Below are 19,227 nucleotides of genomic sequence, written 5' to 3' on the forward strand. Positions count from 1 at the left end.
AATATATATAATTATAAATAAACAGCAGATTTCACCGACCTGGGGGGAGGGGGCTGAGCCCCTATAGCCCCCCGGAATACGCCTCTGTAGGAGGGGGTCATGATTACCCATCAACAATTTGATTCGCGATACGTTCACGAATAAAAACATAAATATCAGATAATCAGAAAATTTCCCCTCTTCTGTAATAGTAAATAGCTAAGAGTGTACGTACAGACGAGAAACATCAATAGAAGCTTACAATTTTATCTGTTCGGGGTTTCTGGAGAAAGCAAAAATATATAAGAATGTATGTCGATGTTATGAATTTTTTAATTGTAAAATGTATACGTTTGGTAATTTGAAGAATATAGAAAAGTATCCTCTGACGCCCGTTACAAATATTAAATAGATTTGTCGTCTTCCCGAGACAATTTCATTTTATTTCAAATTCTACTCAAGTAAAATTCAACAATTTTAATTTTGCCAGGTACAAGGGCGTATACAGGGGGGGGGGCAGTGCCGCCTAGATCTGCAAAGAGGGGGGAGTGGCGTAGCCCCCCCCGATCTATGTAGAACTCAGAGCTTTCACACTTTTCAAATCTTAAAAAATAGTTTGCTGTTCATTCGGTGCACTGAGAAGATTGTATTCATGGAAATTGGAGATGGACCAAAAGGCCACCATGACGAGGGAGGGAGTCCAGAGTTCCTCAAATAGTAATCACCGCCACCCAAATCTGTTTTGCGGCAAGCGCGCTCCTCAATTGGTAATCACCACCTCAAATAGTAATCAGCCCAAAAAAAGCATAAAATTAAATCGTTTATTTCTTATTTTCCTCTGAATGTTGTTTTAAACTCCTTAGTCCTTATATAGAGAGGAAACTTTAACCCATTATTAGTGGACTAAATACTTCATTTTCAGTAGTGGGTGTGAATGTGATGAGACTAATTTTTCAAAATTTTATGTTCTTTCTATGCATATAATTAGTTTTGTTGTAGATGTTGAACTCGAGTTGGCGAATACAAAAATCTAAACACTGTAAATGTTTTTTGAAAATATCTTTTAAATGGAGATAGATATTACTTTGGGCGGGGTGAGGTAATTTTTAGTAAATTTTAAGTACTTTCTATGCATATAATTAGTTTTGTTGTAGATGTTGAACTCGAGTTGGCGAATACAAAAATCTAAACACTGTAAAGGTTTTTTGAAAATATCTTTTAAACGGAGATGGATATTACTTTGCGTGGGATGAGATAATTTTTAGTAAACAGGCAGCCTGACCTTTTAGTATCTTGACGCCAATCATGAAATGCAGTCATTAAAGTGGCGAATTGGATCTAAGATTCAGCTAAAATGAACTGTGCCTTGATTCTCAGTTTTTGTTGACCAAACAAATCTGAGAATAATTTGAAAATTTAGTTTAAGTCAATACAGATGCCAAAACCCCGATAGATGTCGAAAATTGTGTTAAAAGTGTATTAAATTCAAATCACAGAAAACTAAATTTTACGGTGATTACTAATTGAGGTGGTGGAGCTATTACCAATTGAGGAGCGCACTTGCCGCAAAACAGATTTGGGTGGCGGTGATTACTATTTGAGGAACTTTGGACTCCCTCCCTCCCTTGACAGAAGTCCGCGAATGAAAAATCTATTTAGAATTCACATTCATAATAATCTGATGGGTCAGGGATAGCAAAATTAAACAATTATTTTTAAATGGATGTAGTAACAGTAACCTGTAACAGACCATTTTTTGTTTTTTAATTTGGATTTAATTCACTTTATTCATTGCAACGCCGTGCCGTGTTGTAATCTTTCTTTATTATAATTTATAATTTATTATAATTTTATTATAATTTACTATAATTTATAATTCATAATTTAAAAAATCGAATTAAAACAAAAAACTTATAATTTATTTATCTGATGTCATCCCCAAGGGTATCCATGAGTTTCCCCACTAAAATTTAGCCCAATTGATTCAGCCGTTTGGCCAGTCATAACAAACATATAAATAAACGAAGAGCATTATTATATAGATTACAATTGTAATCCTACTTTTTTTTTCAAAACAGAAACTTTTACAAGTTATGATTATTTTCTGGACCTTTGTCGTTTGTTCATCTCATAGAATTTAAGTTTAATTGTTGAGTTTTCTATTTCAAAAATGTCTTTTACTATCTCTAGTTTAAATACTAATTATTATTAACATAAAAGTATAATAAAATGTCGATTTTTTTAGAAACAAAGCTTTTTTCTGTTAGTTTTTTTTGAAGGAGAGATAAAGTAGTACACACAGTCTGATATCTAAGAAACCAAATCAGGGGCGTATTCAGGGGGGGGGCTATGGGACTAAGCCCCCCCCCATGGCCAGTGAAGTCTATTGATTTCAGGGGTTTTTTAGGTCCCAACGGATGCTGAGCCCCCCTCGAAAGATAAAAAAATGTTCACTAAATGTGTTTCTTAGTTTCACAAAGTGTGTTTCTGAGTTTCACTAAGTGTGTTTCTGAGTTTCACTAAATGTGTTTCTTAGTTTCCCTAAGTGTGTTTCTGAGTTTCACTAAGTGTGTTTCTTAGTTTAATGAATAAGTGTGTTTCTGAGTTTCACTAAGTGTGTTTCTTAGTTTCCATAACTGTGTTTCTTAGTTTCCCTAAGTGTGTTTCTGAGTTTCACTAATTGAGTTTCTTAGTTTCCATAAGTGTGTTTCTTAGTTTCCCTAAGTGCGTTTCTTAGTTTTACTAAGTGTGTTTCTTAGTTTCATGACTAAGTGTGTTTCTTAGTTTCACTAAGTGTGTTTCTGAGTTTCACTAAGTGTGTTTCTTAGTTTCATTAAGTGTGTTTCTTAGTTTCACTAAGTATGTTTCTTAGTTTCATTAAGTGTGTTGCTTAGTTTCACTAAGTGTGTTTCTTATTTTAACTAAGTGTGTTTCTAAGTTTCACTTAGTGTGTTTCTTAGTTTCACTAAGTGTGTTTCTTGGTTGCCTTTTGTGTTTTTTAGTTTCACCAAGTGGGTTTCTTAGTTTCACTAATACAACTAAGTTACAAATATAATTTTTTAACCAAAAAAATTACCATTTTCGAATGAATAAAATAAAACCTTTTTTGAACAAAAATATTAACGTTTCTTAAACCAGATATTTAACCATATATTTGACCTAAAATATGAATATTTTCGACAAAAAATATAACCATTTTTAGATCGAAATATGAAACCATTTTTACTAAAACTAGTACCATTTTCTCAAACTTATTAAATGAATAACCATTTTTAATTGTTTTTTAATTAAGTATTATGATTATTTTTTAATAAACCACATATATTTTTCAACTCTATTGCATCCGACTGACGTCTTGTTTATCCAAAATAGACTAGAGGGGGTTAATGATAGTTTACCTCTATTTTCTTACTGTGGTACAAATGTATAACATTTGTTCATAATATTTGGAAAGCCCTTGGGCTGGCTTTACTTACTTTGACAAATTTTGAAAAAATCGCAAATTTGCAAGAACCCAAATATTTACTGCAAAATCTAGTTTTTGAGCAAAAAATGTGCAAAACTAAAATTGCACAAAATGCGAAAAATTATACCTTAATAAAAAGCGCTTAACCCGCAGCCAGCAAATTCAAATATGCAAACATATTTGCAAAATTTTCAAAACCTTAGTGTGTATTCAAGAGAAATTGAAAATGTGCAAATATTCTTGAAAGGTGTCTTTGCAAAAAACTTAGCAACATTTTTTGCAAATATTATACGATTTGCAATCTCCAAAGAAATGTAAAATATTGAAATCCAAAGACAGAAGTAGCTCCAAATATAAATTTAGTCCGGTATGCCTGAGGACTCAAACACACTGAAATGTCGCAGCATTGAATATGTGATCAGTACATATTAATGTATTTTGAAACTCATTAGGTTTTATTTAAAGAGAATGACGCAGTGTTGTGGAAAACTTTTTTTTGGATTCATTTGAGACATATTAAACTTTTTTAAAGATCTGTAATTCCTGAGTTTGAGCGCAAATTCGATGTTCAAAACTCCTACTTTGGGGGTGGATACGTTTTCAGAATTAGTTTTTTAAAATTATTAAATAACGCCAACATAAATTGTAAAAAAGTTCTACAATAAACAAGCTAAAAATTAATCTTATTATCAAAAATAAGTAATCTTGTTCAATTATTAGTTTCTATTTTCTCATTATTCTGGTTTCTCATTATTCACAAAGATTTTCTGCAGATTTTCTAGAATTATTATTGAAAAGACGACATTTGAAGAATTTGAAGAAATCTTTGAATAAATTCAAAGATCATAAGAAATTCAATATAATAATGAAAACAAAATAATCGATTTTAGCATTAATTTATTGACAAATTTCTTTTGTGAAATATGTTCCTAGCCATCTAATTAGATTTTTGTATAATTTTTAATTTATTTTTCGTTGTCGTTATTTAATAATTTAAAAAAACTAATTCTGAAAACGTATCCACCCCCAAAGTAGGAGTTTTGAACATCGGATTTGCGCTCAAACTCAAGATTTACATCTTTAAAAGTTTTTTTAACTTTAATAATTTATCTTATTTAATTTTACAATATTTTTAAATTTTAATATGATATCAGATGGAAACATTTTGAGACTACTATATTTCTTGTTTTTAATCCTTTCTTCTTGATCTTCCATTCCTTGTCCATCCTTCAATCACACTATGGCTAATTTTGAAAATAAAAATAAATGAATTTTTTGGATGTTTTCTGCAGCTAGCCAAATTGCAGAGGTAGAACTATTTTTTGAAGCCTTGTATCTATATTCTATATATTGAGAGTGGCAAGGTTACTCTTCCCCTTGTTTATATTTAAATTTTGCTTCAGTCATGATACTGTGTCGAGTCAGCTCCTGCATTCCTAGCTTTTCTCAGAGGGGGAGAGGGGTGAGGGGGCATTTTACACATTTTCCAGTTTTTTTATCTCCAAAGTTTTCTTCTTCTTTCATGTTTATCTTGCTTTAAGCACCCATCTCTACTGTCAAGAGATTTCCCTTCCACTTTTTTCTGTTCAATTTATTTTTTCTTCTTGCTTCTTGTTTCTTGTTTTTACACTTTGAGGCCTTTCCAAATAGTTCTTTTAACATTGAGTTGTGGAGCAGGTAGGAGAGAGATATGGAGGTTTGTAGGAAGAAGGGTATAGGGGATTTCTCCCTGTGTTCCTTCATTTTATACTGTTTCCCAGTTACGGGAATTAAGGAATTTACCCATAACTGCACCCCATATGCAAAATGGGGAATTGTGATCCCTGAAAGCTCTATTGAGAGGTACCTTCCATGGCAGTCCAGTCCTCACATCTGGTCGAGTAAAAAACTGGTATCGTTGTGCATGGCTTGTATTCCCACGAGGGGTTAAACTCCTCTTTCAGTGAACCAAGCTGAAGATGAAGTTTTGTTTTAATCTATGTACAATTCTTGCTTCCCCTGTAGGATACTTGATGCGTAACTAAACACAGCGCTTCCCCAGCTGCAATTCTGGGACTGCATAGTAGGTCCGTTTTGCTAGAGAGAAAGCAGACAACTGTGATCTTTAAAATGTTTAATATGTCTAAAATGAATCCGAAAGAAGTTTTCCACAACACTGCATACTCAGTTCAACTACCTTCCATGGCCTGTCACTCCCTTTAAACTATTAATGAGAAATGTGTAAAATGTAGAAAGTGCAAAACTAAAACTTAAAATAAACATGAATATTACAATTCTACACTATCTACAGTCTGCACATTTATGATTAATGGTGTATGGTTTCTATAATCAGTTTCAAAATACACTAATACCATTCCTTAGCATTCTTTACTAAAATAACTGAAAAAGATTCTTTTTTCTTTCTCCAATTCATGAAAATGTAAATAAATATTTTTTCTGAAATAATTTCTATTTCCAAAAATGATCAAACAAACATTGTGTAATGTAGTTTAATTATTTTCTCTGCCACAACATTATAATTTTAACCAAATTCAGTTTTTGCCATCTATACTCAGCTTTTCAAATCACCAATTTTTAATCTGTAAACCAGAATCTTTACATTTACCATTGAGACAGTTTTTTAAAAAGCATTGTTGACTCTCATCACCTAAGGAAGCTATGAAAAATCGGTTTTGTAGCAGAACAGCAGCATTGTTTGATTTCTCTGGATCTCCAGTTTTAGTGTTAGTTCTAGGATATATTACGTCAGGGTTAGAGTAACTGTTTATTTTTATTGGATGGGAATTCTTCCAATAAGTCATGATAGTATGATAGCCTTGTGAGGGGTTATATGGATTGTCAATAAAGCTTCCCTGGCCATGTGGGAAATTCCGATTCTTGGTTTCTTCAATATTGTGTTGGCAACCCAAATTGTGAGCAAGTTCATGACCATAAGTAAAGGTTTCTACACAGCTTTTTTGTACAACAGAGATTGCATTGCCATGAATTGCATATGTATATGCAATGCCACATAAATCTCCCAAATTCTTTACAAGTAATAATGCAGTATCTGCAGTCTGATACAAGTTTTCTGAATTTTCAAATTTGTCAAACATAGAGTTAGCAGACCCTGTTTCTTCTAGGCCAGTTTCCTCTAGGCAATTCATTACTACAGTTATTGGAACCTTGCTGTTAAGGAATCCTTGGTTAGTAATTGCTAGCATTTTATCCACAAAATCATTAATGTTGCTGGTAATACTAGCAAATTCCTTAGTAAAGTGAATTTTAACTGATATAAAGGCCATGGTAGTATTGTCTGTTGTTCCATTAAGTAACGGATTCCATTCTCGTCTATTAATATTACCAGGGGGTAACTCAATAAAATCTTGAAATGGAGTTCTACCTTCACCTCTATTACCATTGCTAACATATGAAAGCTGATTAAGCTTTTGAATATTCATTTCTTTCCATAAATGCCCCTCTTCGCCTATGTACTCAAGTACAAAAGTTCTTCCATCTGCTAGGGTAGCTGTTCCACTCATTGCACTGCTTTCAGGATTGTAAATAACAATAAGACTGGACCCAGCTCCTTCATAATTGTAAGCATTGTCATTCCCCGGAACTTTATTCTTAAACTTTAACTCTATATTCCCTGGGAGCAGAATACTTTTCTTTCCAAGAATATTAGCACTAATGTCAGCGATCTGACAGGATAAGAGATCAGGATCATCGCAGAACTTTGATGTTTTAGGAGAGAGAGCTCTCAATGATGCACCAGCACCTATTTATAAATTACGTTGGTTTATTCATCATTATCAAGCAAATAAAAGCAGGTTACCTTTTGGGTTCAAATCTACTAACAACTGGGGTTCTTCATCATTATCTTTGACATCAAAGGCTAGGTTATTTTCACTTCCTGCTTTTCTGTTTCCATTTTCTATAGCAGTCTGAATTAGGTAACTTCTGGATTCTCCTATAATAATAAACGTTTTTCTTGGATCTTCCATCCACAGAATAAAATAGTCTTAGAATGAAATCTTATGCTATCAATCTTTAACTTTCAATTAGTTTTCATGCATCATTAGTTTAGGGTTTCCAACGTAATAGATTATTCACTATGCGCAATTACACTATAATTTCGCCTAATTTTTACAAAAGTAATTTTGCAAAATGTTGCAATAATTACGCCTGATTAGCAAAACCTCCATACAAACCAGCCTACAGGAGAACATTTTAACCTTCCTAGACATGAACTCTACCATCTAAAAGTTAGCGTACTAGAGAAGGTTTTGGACCTTTTGAGAAGTTTACTTTAAGTACGAGAATCTAAAAACATCAGATGTTTTTTGACTGATCTCACAGGAATGAACAGAAAAAAATAGTTTAATTCAGAGGGATACAAATTTTTTTCTTTCCTATGTATAACTACAGAATAAATAAATTCTAACAGTAAATGAATTGAGTATTTATCAGTAACATTTTGATCAATAACTTTATTAAGACAAAATTTTAACCTATAGAATTATGACCATAGTACTTTGGCTGTTGTCCTTAATTTCAAAGTTAAAATAATTCATATAAGTGTCTTATCCCATCTGGAATTGTTATACAGACTCAATTTCAAGCTTTGATTGATTCAGATTTATAGAACATTTTTGAAAAGCAATTATTATTGCAGATTTACCTGATGAGTAAAGGTAAAAGAGAAAGTATATAGCCAGACCCTTGTATTGGTCCATGTTGAACTGATTAACTATACTCTGCAGTTTTGTGTAAATCATTATTTCTAACTTTAAAAACTTTGTTTGATCTTAGCATTGTCAAATAGTATTTTCAAACAAGTAGTAATAATAAAACAGACAAACATAACAAATTTGAAAGCAATAATGCAAAACTACCTTAAGACATTGACATTGACATTGACAAATTTCTTATAGTTCTTATCGTGTTAAAATTAAATAAAGATGGCCATAATTTTTGTAAATAAACTAAATCTTTTATTAACACATATTGTTGTAAAAAAATATTATGTAAGTAGGGATGTTAACGTTTTCATTTTTTTGAAAAACAATCGTTTTCTTTTGAAAACGACGACAAAAAATTGAAAACTAAACCATTGTTTTATCAAAAAGTTCATCTTTTAAAAATGTTCGTTTTTATAAAAATCGTCATTTTATGAACAATCATTAACAATGACCCTTCATTAACAATCGTTTTTCAAAAACAATTATCAACCCTACATGTAAGTTGTACAAACAAATTGGATTTTTTAGTGAAATTAAAGTTTTAAACTTTTTTTTAGCTCAGTCAGAGTCCGATTTATTGAAATTTCTCAAATTCGCCAAAATCCTGTTTCAATTGAGCCCCGGCTAAAATCTTAAGACATTGAATACAATTTTAAGTGATACTAACCATATTTCAACCGGGTCTCAAATTCTTTAAATTTGGCCTCAGCTAGTTTTTTTATTTTCTAAATCGTTCATTTGTTAATGAACAAAGCAGAAAAAGTTTGTGAAAGACCAATATGAAAACAGAATAAATGGGGAAGAATTGTTCTACTTATTTTGCCTTTTCATACCATATAATATGTGTACTGAACCAACAATTTGGCTGAACAAACAATGTTACTTAACTAACAATTTTTTTGAATGAACAATTTTACTGAATGAATGATATCGCTAAACAAACCATTTTACTAAAAAAAATAAAAAAATAACTTACTGAACAAGCAATATCACTGCACAAACAATTTTGTTGAACAATCATTTAGTTAGTAAATAAAAAAATAGATGAAAAATTTAACAGTAATACCAACAACAAACAGTTTCATTCTTTGTCCCAAACATTTCATGCTTTCTGCCTAAGTTTTATGATTTTCCCAGAACTTAAAATTTTTTCCCAAACATTTAATTTTATGCAATCCCATTTCAAATTGGATTAAACATTGTAGTGTAGAAGACGATACTCGGCCTCCTTACAACAGATTCAGGAACAAAGGAAGGATAAAGATAGAACAATAATGACTCCATTATTAAGTAATAATAGTGTACATTTTTCATTATGTACATGATAGTCTTATGTAATTTAGGCATTATTTTACATTTCATAAGCTGTGGAGCTAAAAGGTAAATTATTGGTAAACAAGTATATTATTATTGCCATTTTTTTGTCTTAAGAGGTATTGATCTCGAGGTTAATAATTCTTTTCTCTATTGCATTAAAGTTTGAATTCACTTTTATTAAAAAAAAGATTGAAGAATGGGTTAATTCCATCATTGTTTTTAGACAGATGTTTTAAGACTTCCATTTTAAATCTAAATATTAAATATTTTAATTGAAGGAACACTTGAAAAACGTCTACAGACCCTTTAAGGGCTTGTATTTCCTATCTTTTATGTCATGATTTACGTCTAGTTAGTTTATATTTGAAGCGTTCAAGAAGATAAGAGATGAAAGTATAAAACATTGTTGAATTGTTATCTGGATGCTGCATAGTGAAGAGAAGTGATTTAGTCACACTTTAAATAAAGAATGGGGGGGGGGGGTGCATTTAAACATGTTTTTACCCTCCTCCCCCCTTGAATCCTTGATTGTTATTGAAAGAAATAATATTTATATATAATATGTATTTTTCTAAAAATCTCCAAAGTAATCAATACTAAATATAATTTTACCCTCAAGGGCTGTCAATTGTAGGTGTATTTTCATTTTCAAGAAACCCCTCCATTTAAAGAGGGACATGAATAGAAGTGTTTATCCTTCACGATCAAAAAGAGAAACTTCTCATTCATTCTTTATCAGTCAAAGCCTTTAAGGGGGGATGGTCCTGAATTGAATTAAGTTTACATTCTCTTCAATCCAAACTCAAGTTGTGCCTATTTAGAATCAAGATGGAGAAATTTACATTCATACTGCTACTTTTGGCCACTTATCAAAGGTAAAAACAAAAGTGTTAAAAAACATATTCTTTTTGTCACATAAATAAATATATAAATAATTTTAGGGAAAAAAAACTTTGAACATGCATTGAAAGAGCATTTGATTATTATTATTTTTTAAGTATTTTTATTGTTATACTCAGTGGCAATTAATTAATCTAGGCAATTTTCCACAAGTCTATCTGATTCTTTATGAAAATTTTGGTCAAGATTAAAAAATATAGATTTTGAATTTTGAAACATACTGGTTCAAAATATTTTTCATATTTTCCTTAACTTGGCTAACATGAAATATTTTTTGCTTTAATGTGATATAAAAACTGTCATAAATCCATTTTCAGCCTCTTAATTCTTACTCTACTTCAGGGTCAGTTCTGCTGCTAAGTGTGAGATTTTGACACCAATGGGTACGTAAGTTATAGTAAAAGAGTTAATTTTGACTAAAGAAAATGAAAAGACTTTAAAAAGTTAAATCAAATCAACCAATTCTTATATTTTTGTCCTCAACAGATTTGTAATTTATAAATTAGTTTATGAACCTTAAATGTTATGAATGTTTCAAAATAGTTTGTTAAGGTGTTACATAATTCAAGATGCATTAGATTATTGAGAAATAGAAAATCAGCCAAATAGTTTTAGTTATCCCAAAAAGCTAAATGCAAATTGGATTAAAGGATGAATATTATTTAAAAACATTAAACAATTTGAACTTTACATTGCTAAAGAACCCTTTTTTAATTCACTAAAAGCTTAATCCCTAGGGATTGAGGGTGGAGAAATAGGGATTATAATGATCCCGGGAGCAAACTATCCTGGAGAGAGATACATTCCATTAGGTAGTAATATTATGATTTCCCTAATGACCATATTATCTTCCTGATAAAAGCCCTGCCTAAATCATTTAAAACAAATTTGGGTTGGAGCTTCTATAATCGTAAACGGCATATCTTTCATGATAACTCAACTTATTGTAGGCAAACTGATCGAAAACATGCACTAATATGGCAAGAGCTTTGTGTTACAAAATAAATCCTTTTTCTTTTAAAGATTTAAATACTATTTTAAATAGGCATTCTATGTCAAATATGTTTGTTAATGTTATTTATCTGTAAATCTAGCTTTGCGCATACAAGAGTTGATGGGCTCCAACAAAGTATGGTTTGGCATAACAGAGGTATACCAGCTAAAAATCAAATTTTTGAAAAATTGAAAAATTATTTTCCTGGAAACATAGGGAATTTTGATTGTGAATGTTAAAATCTTTCTAGATTGAAAATTATTCAACTGTGCTGTCAACAACCCAAAATCCAAAAATGATCAAGCAAATGTGTTGCTAATTTAGTAAAATTTATGGTTAAGATGATCTTGTAAAATGTGAATGTATCAAGATTCTTCTTAGAAAAAAAGGATAGAATTTTATTCTATGTTGCTTAGGGATGGCTTCTTGATACACCCAATCCAGTTGAGATTGCTGGAGCTATAAATGCTTGCAGAGACCAAGCTGAGGATCTAAATCTTGGGTAAATATACATTTTTCCTCCTTAATGTGTTAAAAGTTATTTGTACAGGGCCATAATGGCTTAAATGTAAGTTAATATGCAGTATTTTCTTGGCTTATGAGTATATTTCAATTGTTTTCTTACAATTTTTATATGAAATATATTCTATTATAGTGAAAAAAATAAAGGTTTGAGAATTATTGTATTATTAGTATAAAACAAACCAAGACATTTTCAATCTAAATAAAAAAGAATGGAATGAAAGAATTTTATTCCATTTTTCCAAAAGTCGGAATAAAATTCTTTTTCTGACAAGCCCAGAAATGATTTCCATCTGTTAGATTTGCTCCCCTTTGTATTACTTTTTACAGTGGCTGAATTTAAAGAATTTGAGCCATGGCATGAATTTAAGCTGTGGTTAAGTTTAAGCCGAGGCGGAAATTTAAGCTGCAGCATAAGTTCAAGCTGCGGCTAAAATATGGTTGGTTTAACTAAAATTGTATTCAATGTTTTAAGTTAATTGAAACCAGTTTTTGGTGAATTTAAGAGGCAGCTAAAATTCACATTTTCAGACTTAGTTTATAGATTAGAAATATAGATTGACTTAATTAAGGGGAAGGATGTATTTGGCTGGACACAGTCTGGGAGGAGTTATGTTGGAGCAATATCTTCAGTCAGAGGAACAGAAATCAATCAATTAATCAATCATAATTACACATTTTAAACTTTAAAGCCAAATTTTTCTTAAACATTATATATACTTTCTGCATTGATTTTATGGACCAGAATTCAGGAAAATATGGCACAATATTCTGGTGTCATTCTCTTTGGATCCTATCTCACTGATTTTTTGTTTGGCATTGACAATGGTTATGAAGGTACAAATTTAAATGATGATTTTTATTTTAAATTCAATTTATTCAGTTTTTTTTCTCAGACTAGACATTATCATACAAACACACAATAGAATTAGAGCAAAAACTAATTTAAGTAATTAAGTTTAAGCTTTATTTCTTTTGAACAAATATCATTTAGTGCCTGCTCTTACAGTTATTGGCAGTATTGATGGCCTATCTCTAACCTATGCACTCAGGTAACCAAATTAAATTTTTCTATGGTTAATCCACTCTTCCTATTTTTTACAATGTCTTGTCTGTAGGGAATGGAAAGAATCTGCTGAAGCTGAAACCGCTCTTGGTGTTACAAACAAGGAACTTTTCTATGAATATTACATGACACAAAAAGTATATATCATCATTAAATCAAAGCATGTTCTAGACAGCACATCACATTTCCTTAAAATAAAATATTCTGGTAAAGAAAATAATCAAAAATTAATATATTATGTTTAAGACCCCAAATCAGAAAAGCATATTTATTAAGCTTTGATTTAGACGTTTTTTTTATTTTACAAATTTGAAAAAATATATACCCCTATGTTAGCATTTTACTTTAATTTAGAATTGTCTGGTCTAGTATCCAGTTTATATAGCTGATGGAGTAAACCATGCTCAAGTTGGCAGTGGGGAAGTTCCAGATTTTGTTAAGGTGAATATATGTGATATTTAATTCTGCAACAGTGTGACAAGAACTCCTAACATTTTGTTTGTGATATTGAAGTTACCAAACTTACAATCAGTTTTTTTTCAAAAATATTAACGGAGATACCTCTAACTTTTTGTCCATAATTTCAAATTTAAAGATATATCCAGGTTGTGTCAAAAAAAGGGTGAATTTTTTAAACCTTTTTCCTCTTTATAAGTCTTAAATTTGGATTCTATCATATGACTACAGAGTTATAGGGTGTCTCATCTCTTAATCTTTTTACAAGACTTTAGACAAAAAAAGTAAGAAAAGAGATCCCAGAATTGAAAGTCTTATGATGGGGAAAAATTTTTGAATACATTAAAAAGCCTTCAAGTACCCTGATTAGACATTTTTGGTTGCTGAAAGATTACAGATATGCATCATTAATATTGTTTCAATATCAAACAAAAATGGTCTTGATTGAACATCTTATTCAAAAAGAGTTTCAATATCAGAACAAGAACAAGAATAGAGCTTATTGTTTTTGGCTAAACCATGATTCAAATCATAATGGATACAAGGTTTGTAAAGAGCTTATTTCCATTTAAACACCTGAAAATACTTGTTGTATAAAAAATGAGGATTTGTGACTAAACACATGTACCTTCAAAAACTACTTGATACCTTTATGAAGGAGCGTGATATAGCTGCCAAGATGTCAGATGAAGATGCCCATGTTGTTTATGCTGAAATAGTAAAGTCTTTCCTCATTCTTCAGAATCAAGTGAGTTCTTGTTATTTTAAGGTTTAGCAAATTGTTTTTTTCAAACTGGTATTAGTTTATAATAGAAGCCATAGTTTGAAATGTTAGAGTTCTACAACATCATTGGAATCCAAAGATATAGGAATTTGAAAATCAGAATTTTTGGCTAAAAATCAATTCTTTTTTGAGGACATATCTGATTCTACTGATATCAAGATAGCTTTAGAAAAAACTGAAGAATTAAAGGCTTACACTGCTGAATTTTTAGGTAATCAAAAACAGAATTACATAATAAGAATGGAATAAATCCTTTAACCATAAATTGAATATATTTTCCCAATTTCTTAGCCCCCTTTATTACCGCATCTTTGATGGAAACTGAGGAAGATAACTGGATGATTAGGTGACATAAAAAACTACTTTTTTCAATTTTTTAAATTCTGTTCTCTCATCAGTTAAAGAAAAACTCAAGGATAAGTTTGTTAAACCTTGAAAAGAAACAATGTTCAGGGGTCAGAAAATTCTGGTTTCTTCAAGTTCTGAGGAACTACAGGGTCTTGAGGTAATCTTTTCTAGATTCTAGCAAGGACCCAGGTATCCAAACAACAAGAAAACGTGAATCTAATTTGGTTCCATCGAGCAGCCAATGTTATACAAACTGTTAGTTCCCATATTCGCTGTTTCATCATATGAAGTAATTGTGGTGCTGTATGTCCTAGTTGTTTAGTTTTTCTCTTATTTACAAACCCCTTACAATGAAACTTTAAATGCCTTTGCATAATTTTTCAATTGTATGACAAATTTAAACCAGTAATCCATCCCCTTTACTTCCAGGTTGTTAATCTTGTTGTTCCATTTGAAGATCTTGGAGATGCAAAACCCTCTGTTGTATCTGCAAGTAAATTATTATTAAAATATTTTTACAAGATAGATTAGCAAGCTCCTGAATATTTTTAAAGATTAATTAATTTACTCTTGTTTACGTTCATTTAGATTGCTATTACATGTTAATGCTTCTTAGATTGCACAGCTGTTGTGACCACCTATTCCCAACCCCAATATGACCTGGACCTGTTTGATGCTGCAACCCTAAAATCTGCATCAGTGATTAAAGCCAAGTTCAAGATTGAGGATGTTTTGAGGGAAAATCTTTGCCTGCCTGAGGTGCCTAGAAAACAGTGCAAAGATATCAATATTCAGGCTTTAGAAGGTAAAAAAGATGCAACTACAATTCTATTTTAAATAATCTGGAATAATATAAATAGATTGATGACTTCAAAGTCTTCTTTGAACTTAGAAATAGTTTTCCGCATTCAACATAGGTAGCTTAATTTTAGCAATATCTTTTTATGAAACAATAATCACAGAATAGTCCTACTCCTGCCATTTCCAAAATGTTGTTTGCCATTTTTGGCTTTCATAATTACTGGAGATATGAATGATTTCTGTACAGAATGAGACATTTTTATAATTTGAAATTAAAACAAAATTCTCAATATCTCTTGCATTTTTGAGAGCAAAAAAATGGCAGGATTAGTGCTATTTTTTTATTATTGTTGCATGAAAAATATTGATAAAATTAAGTTACATATAATGAATGTCACAAGCTATTTCAAAGGTTAAAGGCGACTTTGAAGTTCTCAATCAATTTGTATTTTCACGAGTTATTCAGAATAGGACTGTTTATGAAAAATGTTACCATTTTTAACGTAAAGTATAAATTGTATCAGTTGCAATGTCCTTGGCATCAGAGGATGCTCTTGAGAGGTTTAATGAAGTTGGAACTAAACTTATCTTTACAGATGATTCAGGTAACAACATTGTTGTATTATTAGGCTCTGCAGGGACTTGATTTAATGAGAATCGAGAAATATTTTAGCCTCATATAGACTAACTTTAACCATTTTTCTTGTGTACTGGTTCAAAATCAAGAAAAGTGGTTCAACTATGTCTCAGTTTTAAGGCATGCTTAAACTTTTTTTAGTCCATTCCTTTGTTAAAAAAAGACAGAATCATTAATTACCTGTTCGTTTAAAACTAAGAATTGAACTTTTAGTTTAATTATTGTTTTTTTCCAGTTTATTATTTTCAAATGTAATGAAGACGACTTTTTTATTCAACTGAAATTTGTCTTCATACTATCCATATATAACACAACGAGTGTCTTTAAATTTGCATTACATTTTTTATTAACGATTTATTTTTTTAAACTATCAATGGGGGTTTCCACTTGTTAACGAAATTTTCTGTAATTTTCAACAAATGCTGCCCCATAGAGTATCTCTAAGTATCTTAATAAATGGGAAAAAATGAAAATGAAAAATGAAAAATGAAAAATATACTGAAACTCTTTAAAAATAATTCTTCAAACTTTTGTATGAATCTTTATAAAAAATTGAATTTTTTAAAAAGATGTGATGTGACGGTAAACAGAATATGTACATGTTAAAAAGGTCATAAAAATCAAAAAAGATTTTTTTTTGTAATTATTTCTATGTTTTATACTGCAGTGAGTCCTTGGGGCCCTGGCTGGGAGTTTAGCTCTGGACTTCATTATAAAAAGTAAGAAACAAAAACGAAAGTTCCAGGGATCACAGATGTCTAATTTTAATTTAAATGTCGTTTTACATCGACACATATCAATTATCCTTGTAATTTAACCGCAGCTGTTTTTATGGTATTTAATGGATGTTTCAATGAAGGTTGCGGATCTCAAAATTAAGGAAAGATTAAGTTAAACCCTATTCCCAATTTTTTCCACCTAATGTTAGTAATAATAACAGAATATTTCAATTTTTATTTACTTTTCAATTTTTTTCTTCATTTTGTAAATATAAAAATTGGCATCATCAACATGTAGTCAGCAAAAGAAAAATGATGATAATCTAATGATTTCAGAATTAATGAAACACACACTAGTCTCTATTCCACATCACTGATCTCGGAACCTGATTTTATAATTGCAGGTAAGCAAATATAATTTAGCCAACTTATAATAAATAAAATAAAATGGTATCAAACAGGCTTAACCACAACGGATGAGACTTCAGAGACGATTGTACATGTTTAGTCCGTTTTCTTGAATTCAGAGTTCCTATTAGGCCAAAACTGGCTTATTTCTGTGCTTAATTATTTAGTAAATCATCAAAATACTCCATTGATTATAGAAACCAAAAATCAGGATTCAAATTGTCATATTTATAGAGTTTTGGGTCGGATTTAAAGTATCCTCCTAATTGCAGTGAGAATTGAGAAACAGAAACAGTTGAATTTGTGATGTCCTGCTTTTTTGTCCTAATTGTAAAATGTCGCTGAGTATGTGTAAATAGCGGAATTTCCCGGTGTTGTCCGTGAAAATAATAAAAATCGAGTATAGCTTATGTTATTCCCAAGATATCAATGGGTTCCCTCAAAATGTCAGTCAATTTGGTCCAGCCTTTTTGCCAGATTTAGCTTACTTATAAAGTGAAGAGCTTTATTATTTAGATTTTGGAACTAAACGATTTGTATAAAAGTGTCTTTAACATGTTTAGAGGTTTATTAGCAACCCTTATCGACATTTCTTTGGCAAATTTTGATTTTTTAATACTCAATTTGTATCAATATAAAACACAAGAGGTTAACATTTTTTTCCATTAATTTGATCCGTGAAATACCCTGAAATTGAGTTTAAGAAAGAAGTAAAATTCTATTAAGGGGTTGAAAAAATTACCTGACAGGGTGTCCCACGAAACATGATAGTTGGTGAATAGTTTTTATGTCTTCTTCCGTATCAAGTATTATATATTAAAGACATTTGCGGTTTATTTTGCTTAAAAAATCTTGTACTCGATTATATTTTGCTTTGAAATCAACTTAATTATAATAATGCTACCAAGCGATGTTTTTTTTATTCTGTTTGGTATTAAAGAGCTTCACAAATTATGGAAGAAGACATTTAAAACTATTTACCAACTGTCATGTTTCCTGGGACACCCTGTAGCTTACCCCGCTTAATGAAAACTTTGAAACTTTAGTTAAAAACAGCGGATAAAAATATTCGTAGAGCTAGCGTACTGAAATCTATATAATAAATATATATACAGCTCTTTCCTCAAATATATACAATACATATATATTTGTAAATATATTTATATGTTAGCTAGAGCTGGAAAAACGGCTCGATAAAAATGGCTGAATGGAACCCCATAGGCTAAATCAAAAATATTTATTCTATTTATTTTATTTTTTTTAATTCGAAGTTTTTCAAGTGGTTTTAAAATTCCACTGGTAACGCTGGACACTTCAGCTATTGATTATATTTTTTAAATAACTAAATATTATAGTTGCTGCTGGTATGCATTACTGTGATCTATTATCCCCATACAGGTGAGAGTCATAAATTTAAAAAAAAATCTAAGAACATATTTGAAAAATAATTATTTTATTTTTTCAGAGCGTTGGAATGGATATACCTAACATCTGTTATTGGAAAATAGTTACTTTTGAAATAAAGAATTTGCAAGAAAATAATTATTTTTAGATTTTATTTATTCAAATTTAAGAATCAGATAACTAGATTAAATTGTAAAAGTTTGAAATGACCAAGCTGTTCACTGCACCAACAGGTTGTAAAGATTAGAAAATCGGAGTTTGAGGTCAATAAACACTTCTTTTGCGTTCATGTGGCTACGAAAAGTTTTCTTTGGCAAAGGAATTGAGTCTTTGGAACAAAATCAAATATTTAAACCTCAATATTTTTAGAACCCGATGTTGTAAACCTTTGATATTTCAAATTCAGATTATTTGATCTAACAAAATTCATAGTTTGAAATATCTAAGGTCTGCAACATTTGGTTCCAAAGATATAGTGATTATAAAATCAGAGCTTGTGGCAAAAACTCAATTCCTTTAGTCTGTCCTCACTAGTATCTTGAAACTGTTTAGTCTGTCCCCACCAGTATCTTGGTACTGTTTAGTCTGTCCCCACAAGTATCTTGGGACTGTTTAGTCTGTCCCCACTAGTATCTTGGGACTGTTTATTCTGTCCCCGCTAGTATCTTGGGACTGTTTAGTCTGTCCCCACTTGTATCTTGG

General features: G+C 30.7%; 2 protein-coding genes across 2 annotated transcripts; one reads left to right on the forward strand and one right to left on the reverse strand.

Annotated features, from left to right (window-relative positions):
* Positions 1-5,873: 5,873 nt before the first annotated feature.
* On the reverse strand, positions 5,874-8,214 carry LOC111708484 (uncharacterized). The gene is made up of 3 exons (XM_023481879.1): positions 8,109-8,214; positions 7,263-7,397; positions 5,874-7,205 (listed from the first exon to the last, which is right to left on the reverse strand). The coding sequence occupies exons 1-3, from the start codon at positions 8,203-8,205 to the stop codon at positions 6,010-6,012; spliced, it is 1,428 nt and encodes a 475-aa protein (XP_023337647.1). The 5' UTR covers positions 8,206-8,214; the 3' UTR covers positions 5,874-6,009.
* A 2,048-nt stretch (positions 8,215-10,262) lies between these two features.
* LOC111708496 (uncharacterized) lies at positions 10,263-18,663 on the forward strand. The gene is made up of 21 exons (XM_023481894.1): positions 10,263-10,361; positions 10,729-10,769; positions 11,124-11,198; positions 11,481-11,536; positions 11,797-11,882; positions 12,475-12,541; positions 12,655-12,739; positions 12,897-12,954; positions 13,021-13,072; positions 13,338-13,409; positions 14,083-14,172; positions 14,341-14,419; positions 14,500-14,554; positions 14,662-14,713; positions 14,986-15,049; positions 15,173-15,361; positions 15,882-15,962; positions 16,662-16,713; positions 17,050-17,117; positions 18,477-18,519; positions 18,587-18,663. The coding sequence occupies exons 1-21, from the start codon at positions 10,315-10,317 to the stop codon at positions 18,627-18,629; spliced, it is 1,455 nt and encodes a 484-aa protein (XP_023337662.1). The 5' UTR covers positions 10,263-10,314; the 3' UTR covers positions 18,630-18,663.
* The last annotated feature ends 564 nt before the right edge of the window (positions 18,664-19,227 follow it).

Source organism: Eurytemora carolleeae, unplaced genomic scaffold, assembly GCF_000591075.1.
Source record: "Eurytemora carolleeae unplaced genomic scaffold, Eaff_2.0 scaffold706, whole genome shotgun sequence".
NCBI classification, from domain to species: Eukaryota; Metazoa; Arthropoda; class Copepoda; order Calanoida; family Temoridae; genus Eurytemora; species Eurytemora carolleeae.

Bases quoted from the DNA above. Each gene is read 5' to 3' on its own strand.
- LOC111708484 (XM_023481879.1), bottom strand. From the start codon at position 8,205: ATGATTTACACAAAACTGCAGAGTATAGTTAATCAGTTCAACATGGAC. The intron at 7,398-8,108 runs GTAAATCTGCAA...TTATTATTATAG, and splicing joins CTTTTACCTTTACTCATCAG to GAGAATCCAGAAGTTACCTA. The intron at 7,206-7,262 runs GTAACCTGCTTT...ATTTATAAATAG, and splicing joins AGTAGATTTGAACCCAAAAG to GTGCTGGTGCATCATTGAGA.
- LOC111708496 (XM_023481894.1), top strand. From the start codon at position 10,315: ATGGAGAAATTTACATTCATACTGCTACTTTTGGCCACTTATCAAAG. The intron at 14,714-14,985 runs GTAATCTTTTCT...CTTTACTTCCAG, and splicing joins AGGAACTACAGGGTCTTGAG to GTTGTTAATCTTGTTGTTCC. The intron at 16,714-17,049 runs GTAAGAAACAAA...TAATGATTTCAG, and splicing joins TCTGGACTTCATTATAAAAA to AATTAATGAAACACACACTA.